The 11,234-nt window shown below is 28.7% G+C and overlaps 2 protein-coding genes across 2 annotated transcripts; one reads left to right on the plus strand and one right to left on the minus strand.

Annotated features, from left to right (window-relative positions):
- Positions 1-3,836: 3,836 nt before the first annotated feature.
- Positions 3,837-5,966, plus strand: LOC139824152 (uncharacterized). Its single transcript, XM_071796638.1, has 6 exons — positions 3,837-4,261; positions 4,434-4,647; positions 4,960-5,115; positions 5,210-5,296; positions 5,486-5,542; positions 5,623-5,966. Exons 1-6 carry the CDS (start codon positions 4,082-4,084, stop codon positions 5,880-5,882), a joined length of 954 nt encoding a protein of 317 aa, XP_071652739.1. The 5' UTR covers positions 3,837-4,081; the 3' UTR covers positions 5,883-5,966.
- A 254-nt stretch (positions 5,967-6,220) lies between these two features.
- On the minus strand, positions 6,221-7,732 carry LOC139824158 (putative nuclease HARBI1). The gene is made up of 4 exons (XM_071796648.1): positions 7,424-7,732; positions 7,008-7,304; positions 6,736-6,944; positions 6,221-6,656 (listed from the first exon to the last, which is right to left on the minus strand). The coding sequence occupies exons 1-4, from the start codon at positions 7,715-7,717 to the stop codon at positions 6,359-6,361; spliced, it is 1,098 nt and encodes a 365-aa protein (XP_071652749.1). The 5' UTR covers positions 7,718-7,732; the 3' UTR covers positions 6,221-6,358.
- Between the last annotated feature and the right edge of the window lie 3,502 nt (positions 7,733-11,234).

Here is an 11,234-nt window from a genome sequence, read left to right on the forward strand (position 1 = left end):
TATACGATAGGCACAACTAGGGACCCTCTAGTAAGGGATGAGCAAACACGCCGGATACGCCGCCATTCGAGGGTCAGAAGCAATAGCCGCGCGATGTTTCAAACTCGCAGCAATAAATACTTTGAAAACAATCAAATAAAGAATAAAGAAATAAAGAACAAAACATATATTTGTTTTAAACAGACACAATACAATACATTAATACAATATATTTCACATTAATAAAAACGAAGCAAAATAAACTGTTTGAAATAAAACAATTAATATATAAATTAATATATATTATTGCACGTTCGAATGCATAGCCATTGTTTTACTACTTCTAATATTCTTCTTCTTTGAATTCTTATTCTGGGATGCAATTCTTAATCTAAACGTAGTATATCTATTAATAATTTTTTTTTTAAATTATGACAATCCGGAACAAAATAAGGAATCTCTTCAAATTTTGAAACAAAGAATTGTTTTACATTTAATTTTGCATGTGAAGAACAGATTGTCTTATAGTAAGCCCGAAATATTTTTTCCATAGATAGGAAATAATTAAATGTTGTAGTATTAACAAAAAATAAAGTATCTTTTTTACTTTTCTTTTTTATACGAATTAGCTTTGAATAATGAAATATTTTTGGTGTTTTAGAACCTGTATATTTTAGACAATCATAACACGTTTTTTGGTTTTTACTAATATTACCCACTATATATCCAACTATATAATATAATCCATTTAATTCAATATTGTTTAGCTCAATGTTTTTGTGCGGTATATTTATATTTAATGTTCGATCTTGAATTGTACTGTTCTTTTGTTCGTCTCTATTATTTTTTATATTTTGTAAAATGTCTAAAAATTCTGATAAAAATGTTCTATCATCTTCGTCATAATTTCCAGAAGAAACATTTGTCATATATTGGGAAACACAAATAAGTTTTATATTATTTGTAAATTGTAAACAATTTGGACATTCGTTTTTAGTTCTAACTACACTAAATACATTTTCTAAGCAATCTTGAGTAAATCTGGACCCAAGAACAAACTGAAAATTCCTTTCATTTAATAAGTATTCCGACACTTCAAGAAATGATGTAGTAGATATCACAACGGATGTTTGAAACGGTTTCCATTGATTCTTTGTACCGACGTTTACTGAGGAAAAAAACTGTATGATATCTTTTAGATGTATTATTGCATTTTCGTAACATTCCATATTCTTTTTTCCTAATCCAAACGCTGGATGACGTGCAGTCATTATTCTGAACCAACGAACAATAAAGTCTACAAACCATGCAGTAGTGTAATATTCCTCTTTAGAATGCATTTCGGCCAACAATTTTAAACCAGAGCTTGTTTCATCATTTAAAACACTAGTAGCACTACTGACTCGCATTTTTAAGAAATGTTTTTTTGTATTTAAATGTTCTGGTGTAAGTTTTGGAGCGAGTTGAAATTCTAAATTTTATTGGGCAGAAAGTAATTCTTTGAAATGTGAGGCTTTAACAGTATTACTTGGCAAATTGTACTTTTCAACAAAAATATCAGGAATTTCCAAAACTTCATTTGTAAAAAGACCACTTTTAATATTTTTAAAGGCATGTGGAGTATCGCCAAAAAACCATAATTTTCTATTTTTATCGCAAGGATGTATACATGAATTACTCACAGTGGAGTATCTATTCACTGAAATATTAAATGAATTCCACATACTTTGATTTGACGCGCCCATATCGGATGTTACAGAATGGACTCGTAAACCTATTTCTTCGCACTTTTTAATAATTTCTATGATAATTGGTTTATATGTTCTTCCGCATGTTTTCTTATTTGTAAAATAGTATGCGACTATCTGCTTCCATCGGCTTGCTAAACCTGCTATTAAAAAAACTAATGTTTGATCAGCTTCGCCACTATGATCAGGTAAACTTACTTGACCTAGCATTTCCTTTGTAGAGTTATCATATATATTTCCAGGCGTAATACTCATCTCATCTAATACTAGCATACAGTCTTTGTCTATTTCTTCAAATTGTAAAACTTTAATGCGTAAGAAATCAAAAATTTCATCTATTAAACCGCTTCTAAATTTTAAATTTTCCAGTCTGTTGGTTAATGTTCGAAGAGAAGGTAATGGATATCCCTGCTTTAACAATTCTAAATAACCCGAAGTACCACATGCAAATTTCAACCTGTACGATTTTAATAAAGTAGCGTTACACCATTTGGCCACTTTCTTATTTTTATTTGTTAAAAACTTTACTTGGTCATCATTAAAAAATTTAGACGTAACTTCTACAAAGGAATTCCTTTTACATACTTCTTTTTCAAGGCGCCGTAGTTTTAACTGTAATTCTTTTTTATATGTATTGTTTGTTGTCTTCATTTTCTTTATGATTCGATTTGCCTTCCTCAATTTTCTCTCCAATTGTTGATTTTTTTCTAAACATTTCTTCATTTCATCTGTTATTGCTATATCTGGATTGAGAGAGAGAGAGGGAGAGAGAAAGAGATTTTCACAATCAGGTGAATCAGGTACCAAATCGTTATTTTTCTTCATCCTTTTAGGAGGTATTATATCTGTAATTTCTACATCGTCTTCCGGTGGCTTTTCTGAATTAACAATGTTTTGTTTTCTTTTTAAAATGCTGACAAAGTGCATTTTTGGCATTTGTATAGTACCTACAAAAGAATAAAAAGCATACACAACTTACTCCTGACATGAGTTAATGTATAGTTGCATTTGCACCCTATTTGTAAAGTAGACGTTCTCTTTTTTTGAGCTAACATTGGAAAATATTGGCCAAGCATTTCCAATATATACAACCAATTAATTTCAGCCAACATGCTACCAATGTATTGTGTACTACTAGAGATCCTATTACAACTTACAATTAACGAAGCAGACGTCAAGATATAATCTACTAATTGTTTAATAAATAATGTAACATTAACAACTCACCACCTTGTAACATTTCCACATGCAATTCCTTTATTGGTACAGCATTTGGTTTTAATTTTTGTTTCTTTCCAAATATGTTTTCATCTTCCCACATATTATCACTAAAATGTTCCTTGAAAAAAAAAAAACATTAGTATAATACATATTAAAATAAATAAATAATAAATTAGGGCTCACAAGGACAAATAAAAAATAACCTTAAAATTATAATACTTAAAACTTACATCGCATAATGCAGGATATTTTTGTTGAGGACACCCAACATTATCTATCCACTTTTTTCTTCGGGAAGGAGATTGTGGAAAATTAAACATTTTATGACCATTTCTGGTACTATTACGGCAATTACGAGCAGTGCACGTTCGCATTGCAATTGTGGATACTCTAAAATATAAAATAAAGGCCGATCGCTGCTGAATGCGACTGTCAACTGTCAAAGCTGTGGCCGGTATTACATACAAAAGCTTAGCGCGCCCGTTTTGAAACACGGAAGTGACCCTCAAATGGCGGCGACCAATCCGCATCCAGTTGACCTGTTTGCTCATCCCTTACTAGAGGGTCCCTAGGCACAACCATCTAATATCATCATACTTTATGGCCGGTATTCATAGTCCCTTCTCAAGTATTGGCTTAAGATGATCTTAAAGGCCTTGGCACATAGAAAAACTTAAGCAGTAAAACTCAACCAGTAAGCAAATCAGCCAATCACAGTCAAGAACTTAAGGCACGGCCCTAAGCGGTAGCGAATCCATACTGTTGATTTCTTACTGCTTAAGTTTTACTGCTTAAGTTTTTCTATGTGCCAAGGCCCTAACTAAGATCATCTTATTTGTATAAGTTTGACTTAAGATATCATGTATTCATAGTTTCAAAATAAGACCGTCTTCATAAAGAAATTGGTACTTCTTTTTGCTTAAGATTTTCTTAATGAAGTTAGTGCTTAAGACAATCTTATTTTGCATTCGGCAATCTTCGGAATTTTTCTGATGTATCAACCAATGGAATATTACGTTGAGTATTCGGCCTAATAATTTTACAAGTTGCATGTCTATACGTTTCATTATTCGTGTATCAAATTTTATTGACAGTGAAAAATATAAGTGAAATATAAATAAAATTAAAAAATAATGGCAACTAATAAGAAATATTACACTGATGCAGAAAAAAAATATTTTTTACGAATTTTATCGAAATATTCACATATTATTGAAAGAAAAAAAAGTGATGCGACAACCTTAAAAGATAAAGAAGAAGCATGGAGTCAAATTTGTGATTCATATAACATATCATCTATTATTACAAGCAAGGTAAAAAGTTAATATATTATATATAATTAGCTGTATTCATAATTGTGTAAAATAGAAATGTCCATTATATTTGAGAATTATTTGATATGACATTTAAGGTTAAGATAATTTTATTTAGGTACATATATCTTTTGTTTTAAAAAGTTAATAATTTTATAAATTATATATACAGAGAAGTGTTCAACAACTTAAAAAATTATGGAGTAATCTCAAATCAACTCAGAGAGATGCTCTTACGCATGAAAAACAAGCACGATTATTAACAGGTGGAGGTCGTGAACCTTCAACTGCTGAAATTGATCCTGAGATTGCTGCAATAGCACCAAATTTGATGACAACAGCACCGACATTATTTTCATCAAATATGTCAGATGAAAAAATACAAGGTAATTTAATTTTCATGTTAGGGCCGGGGCACGAACATTACCGTAGCGTCTTACGCCACCTTACGTGAGAATTGCCTTACGCGACACGTACCAAACGTACGGCAACGCACATAGAAAAACGTAACGTAACGCATGTAACGTATGATATGTTACGTTACGTTTTTCTATGTGCGTTGCCGTACGTTTGGCTTACGTGTGGCGTAAGGCAATTCTCACATAAGGTGGCGCAAGACGCTATGGCAATGTTCGTGCCCCGGCCCTTACTAATATAATTAAAAAATTATAAAAGTAACAGATAATATATTTTTTTAGAACGTCGAGAGAGAATTCTAAATGAAGATTGTATAATTCCTGAAGAATTATTACTTGAAGATGAAGATAAATGTTCGTTAGTTGATGATAATGTTTATGATAATGCACAAGTCATTTTTGGTGATGATAAATCGATTGACATACCTGATACGAAAGGTTTAACGACTAATTTTACTAATATTTTCTATTAATAAAATTGTCTGTAAATTATATAGAATTAATACACTAACAATGCAATTGAATGTTACAGAATCAAGCAGTGAGATTGACAATACTAACAATGAGAAAGCAAGTAATGTAATACTAAAATGTACAACATTAAACAGAAACCGTAAAGGTAAATTGTATTAGTGTTTATTTTTACTGTATTTATTACTATATTTAAATTAATTTTATCAATTTCTCTATAGATAATTTTTTATAAAGTAGAATTGTAAAAAAAACAAGGAATTCTACATATACATTTATCATCATTATTGTCTGTACTAATATACGTGTATATATATTTTTTCTTTTTATTAAACAGCATCTACGTCAAAAAATGAACCAGAAAAACATTTTATAGAAGATATAGATAACATTGGTAAGAAAATACGTCATATCTATTTTTTTATCTGCATGTATATAATAATGATTTTAATTACAAATTTTTTTATAATACAGTACCTGCACCAAAGAAAAAAGTCGTGAAATTGCGATTAGAAAATAAAGAAAACATTGATGAAAACACATTGAAAATAGAACGCATCAAACGCATAATTCAACAAAAAGAGGAAATCGCACATTTGAAGATACAACATCAAGAAACAATACAAAAACTTGAAATAAATCATCTTAAAGAGAAATATGCCTTAGAAATTCGTGCAGCTGTTGCTGCTGCTGAATTATCGGAATTATTACTTAAAGAAAAAAAAATTAAGTAAAAACGATCTACATTTTTTATAAGTTTAATAATAAGTACGATACTGTCGATAAAAAGATAATTCTTTTTCGTTTTTCAACTGTGATTATATTCAGTATTATGTTCTTATATTTTAATTTCTTTTTAGTTTTTTACTTAAAAAGGTAAATGTTCTAGTAAAAAGATAACAACTTTTTTAGTTTTATATACATTTATGTATTATTACTGTGATTACTTAGTATTATATTATAATTATCTCGATGTATTATATTGATATATTATATTAATTGTTCAATTCAATTTAAAATTATATCTACAGTTAATAGTTTAAAAAGTTTTTTTGAAAAAGTCTTTAATAAAAAATAAATACTACTGTGTACTTTAATTGTGATTCTTTATAAATAAATAAAAAATATTAAGTGCAATAATTATTTTATACTTTATTTTAAAAAATGCTATTTTATTTGTAATAAATACAATAATTTTATTTATAATACTTTAATTAAACATACGGGCAATCAATGCTTCGCGGGCAGCAAATCCATCTAACACTTCATTATTAGGCTCATGTACAGGTACTTCTTCGTAGTCATTTATGTTAAATTCATCATCATCCTCTGATAATACATCATTAAAAATTAATGACATATTATGTAATACAGCGCATGCTACAACAATTGTTGTAGAAGTAATAAGTTTCGTTGTTAGTCCTCGTGATAGACAAGGAAATCGTCTTTTCCAAACGCCGTAAGTTCTTTCTACTATTAGCCTTGTTCTGCACTGTATATTGTTGTAGCTGCAATAATATTATAATATGCATATGTTTTTACTCATACATTATACTTTATAATATAAAATAAAAAGAATTTTCTTACCATGTTTCTTCATCAGTTCTAGGATTTGATACAGGTGTCATCAAAAATGGTAAACATGGATATCCTCTGTCACCAACAAGTATACCATCTAATTGATTTTCTATATATCGTATATATAATAACGAGGTACGGAATATTCGGCTATCATGAGCACTACCAGGCCACTCTGGTACAATGTCCAAGAATTCCATACGAGGCCCAACAACAGTCTGCATATAATTTATGTTATTCATAAAAAAATATTACAAATAAACAAAAATAGTGATACATACTTGTACGTTAAGTGAAAAGTATCCTTTTCTATTTCTATAGATTTCACTTATATTTTGAAATCTTGTATCGACTAATCTCACATGGGTACAATCAATTGCTCCATCTACACCAGGGAGTCCAATAGCTCCATTCCCTTTTCCAAGATCATTAAATAATCGCCGATTTTCATTTCGTCTTTCTTCATCTTGTGGCATTTTTATATACTCCTTAAGCAAGCTAGCAATTAGTAAGGTTACACGAGAAACAATTCTTGAAATTGTTGGTTGTGAAACAGTCATTGTATTACCAAGAAAAAGCTGAAAATATTAAAAATATATACAATTATTTTATTATTTCTAATTTTATTAATTATTATATATAAATTTATAATATAAATATATATAAATATGTATATGTATTACATATATATTCATACCTGGAAACTTGCAGTTGCATATCTTAAACATATCAATAATTGCATTACTGGTGGAATCGGTAGACCACGATTATTAATTTTCGCTAATCCTTCTTCAATTCTTGGTAATATACCATATAAAACAGACTCCTTATTAAATCTGTATCGCCTCTTAAATTCAAAATTATTATAAAATTCAAATGTATTTTGTCCATCACGAATATATCGTTTTCGTACTCGTACATTTTCCAAATTATAATCATCAAAATTATAATCTTCAATATCTTCCACTTCTAATTCCATTTGTAATTCCATTTTTAATATTTATGATTTAATATTTAACAATCATCTTACAAATAAGATTATCTTAAGTCATGTACAATGTTGACTTAAAATCATAACCTTACTTTTTAAAAATATGAGCTTATTTGAGTCAAATAAGACTGTCTTATTTAATTATGAATCTAACCAGTTTTAAGGTATACTTAAGAATATACTATGAATCATGATAGAAAAAGGATATCTTCATAAAGGTAAAGCTTAAGATAATACTTAAGAAAATCTTAATTTCTGACTATGAATCTAGAGGGCATCTTAAGACCGTACTTAAGGCGGTCTTAAATATAAGAACGGACTATGAATACCGCCCTATGACAACTCAATGCTGTCTTGAGGTGCCACTGAGTTGAGTTGAGTTAGGTTACTTGGCAGCAATAACATTGAAGGTACAATATAAATAATTTCATAAAATTTTTTCAAATTGAAACATTTAATTATAAATCTAACCTATTTATGAAATCTGATTTTAATAGGTTTTATAGAGAAAATGTCTGCAAATACAGAAACATGTACGACACAAACAAACGATGTTGGTATGTATATGTCTTCTTAATAAATATAATTATATATAAGTTTATTATTGTGTTTTTAAATAATAAATATATTTTTTAATTTAGTTAACAGCAGAGTCCAGTGGACCGATGCTATGATAAAGCTACTATTAGCAGAAGTCCAGATACACAAAGAATCTAGTTCACTGAATAAACAAGTATGGAAAAGAATTGCTTAATCCATTAATACTCATGGGTACAATTTAACTGCAGATAACTGTTATATTAAATGGACTGGTATGAAGAAAAAGTATAAAACTATTAAAGATGCAAAGAATCAAACTGGTACAGGAAAACAAGCTTGGGAGTACTTTGATATTCTGAATGACATCTTAGGAAGAAATCCTGCTATTGCACCATTGTCTATTGCATCAAATTTACGTGGTTTTATAGTAAATAACAATTCATCCGATGAGGAACAATGTAAAGAAAACGAACAAAATGAAATGAATATCGCATCAACATCGACTAACATTTTACAGAACAGACGAATAAGAAAAAGAAAATCTAAAACATCTATTTGGATGGAAGAATTAATAAAACAGAGAGAAAAGCATCATGAAGAAAATTATACCCAGAGAGAGCGACTTTTATCTTTATTAGAAAAGCGTTATAAAACAGGCTAAAAAGGTATTAATAAAAAACGGAGTATAAGTATAAACACGTTATATTTTAGATATTGATGGAAACAATTTATTTTTAGTTATGTTAAGTAAGAACGTAAATTCTTTATTTAAAAGTACAAAAGATGTGATACTAACATTAATATTGTGAAATGTAAGTTGTGTTCATAGAGATTTAGTTTCAGATTGTTTACTTAAAAGTACATTTAGTTACTCTTTTTATTACAACAAAATGATCTCTTATGTTTTTGGCAAATATAGTTATATTTTATGTAATTTGAGACTGTCTATATTATAGATAAAAAAAAAAGGTTATTGTTATTCAATTATTCACATAAGTTTCTATATAAAATTGTGTTCCTATAAAAATATATATGTGCATTGTTTAGGATATTAAAATATATATATATATTTAATATAACTATATTATACTTAATATCATTGATTCTTTGTTTTGGAACAATTCTGAGTTTGTTTTAAAATTATGTCACGTTATATGTTTTGAAGTTACATTTAATAAATATTTTAAATATGATTATATATATATATGGGGCATTCCACGCCAATTCGCAAGGGGTCAAACTTCGACCTTTTTATTTTTGATGGCCGCTCGTTTTTTAACAGGTCTTTACAAGTATTAGACCCCTGTTAAATCGTTTCTATAATAAATGTAGCGTTTCCGAAATAGAGCCTGCGCAAAATAAGGACTGCAAAATTTTCAATGAATTTTTTCGCCTATTAGACAACGTCTAAGAAAAAAATTCATTGAACATAAAATACGCTATTTAGATCATAGTTTAAAAAAAAAATTATCCCAAATTTTTATAATAATGATTTTAAACTAATAAAGTAAAAAAACACACAAAAATTTGAATATCTCAAAAACCCCATTTTCTATTTTTTTGAAATTTATAGGGAATATTCTAGGGAGTATTAGAAGAATTTTAAGACTAGTTGGAAGTTGCGCAGAATTTTTGGGAATTTTTTATAAATTTTTTTGTGAGGCAGTAGTAATATTTGACTCACAAAAGTGTAGTTAAAAACGCGTTTCAGACAATTCTGAATCGATTTAGATATACTTTTTTACTAAAGCATGATGAAGATCTCGGCATAGCACACGACAATTGCGATAAATAGTGTGGGAAAGGCGAAAAAAATAGATTTATGAGGAAGTTTAATTCAATAAGTACATTTGTTTAAGAACATATTATTTATAATTTTATTATTTTGTGCTCAGTATAATCATTCGAAAATGAGTAATCTTTAACAATTAATTTATAATTTTTGGTATGACTTGGTATGACGCAGTGGACACGTTGAGTTTGAGGTATTCTTTTTGTTTGATCGTACCGACCTGTCAAAAATTCGGCGGCAATTTCATAATTTTTTTTTTCCCAATACTTGAAATCGCCGCCGAATTTTTGACAGGTCGGTACGATCAAACAAAAAGAATACCTCAGACTCAACGTGTCCACTGCGTCATACCAAGTCATACCAAAAATTATAAATTAATTGTTAAAGATTACTTATTTTCGAATGATTATATTGAGCACAAAATAATAAAATTATAAATAATATGTTCTTAAACAAATGTACTTATTGAATTAAACTTCCTCATAAATCTATTTTTTTCGCCTTTTCCACACTATTTATCGCAATTGTCGTGTGCTATGCCGAGATCTTCATCATGCTTTAGTAAAAAAGTATATCTAAATCAATTCAGAATTGTCTGAAACGCGTTTTTAACTACACTTTTGTGAGTCAAATATTACTACTGCCTCACAAAAAAATTTATAAAAAATTCCCAAAAATTCTGCGCAACTTCCAACTAGTCTTAAAATTATTCTAATACTCCCTAGAATATTCCCTATAAATTTCAAAAAAATAGAAAATGGGGTTTTTGAGATATTCAAATTTTTGTGTGTTTTTTTACTTTATTAGTTTAAAATCATTATTATAAAAATTTGGGATAATTTTTGTTTTAAACTACGATCTAAATAGCGTATTTTATGTTCAATGAATTTTTTTCTTAGACGTTGTCTAATAGGCAAAAAAATTCATTGAAAATTTTGCAGTCCTCATTTTGCGCAGGCTCTATTTCGGAAACGCTACATTTATTATAGAAACGATTTAACAGGGGTCTAATACTCGTAAAGACCTGTTAAAAAACGAGCGGCCATCAAAAATAAAAAGGTCGAAGTTTGACCCCTTGCGAATTGGCGTGGAATGCCCCATATATATATATATATATACGTGTATGTATGTAATGTTGCTAGTTCGTGTATCATCAACCTCATCTTCCTTTTCATTTCTTTTCCT

This window comes from Temnothorax longispinosus, unplaced genomic scaffold, assembly GCF_030848805.1.
Source record: "Temnothorax longispinosus isolate EJ_2023e unplaced genomic scaffold, Tlon_JGU_v1 HiC_scaffold_28, whole genome shotgun sequence".
Taxonomy (NCBI): Eukaryota; Metazoa; Arthropoda; class Insecta; order Hymenoptera; family Formicidae; genus Temnothorax; species Temnothorax longispinosus.

Bases quoted from the DNA above. Each gene is read 5' to 3' on its own strand.
- LOC139824152 (XM_071796638.1), top strand. From the start codon at position 4,082: ATGGCAACTAATAAGAAATATTACACTGATGCAGAAAAAAAATATTTT. The intron at 4,262-4,433 runs GTAAAAAGTTAA...TTATATATACAG, and splicing joins CATCTATTATTACAAGCAAG to AGAAGTGTTCAACAACTTAA. The intron at 5,116-5,209 runs GTTTAACGACTA...TGAATGTTACAG, and splicing joins TGACATACCTGATACGAAAG to AATCAAGCAGTGAGATTGAC.
- LOC139824158 (XM_071796648.1), bottom strand. From the start codon at position 7,717: ATGGAATTACAAATGGAATTAGAAGTGGAAGATATTGAAGATTATAAT. The intron at 7,305-7,423 runs GTATGAATATAT...TAATATTTTCAG, and splicing joins ATGCAACTGCAAGTTTCCAG to CTTTTTCTTGGTAATACAAT. The intron at 6,657-6,735 runs GTAAGAAAATTC...ATATTATTGCAG, and splicing joins AGAACTGATGAAGAAACATG to CTACAACAATATACAGTGCA.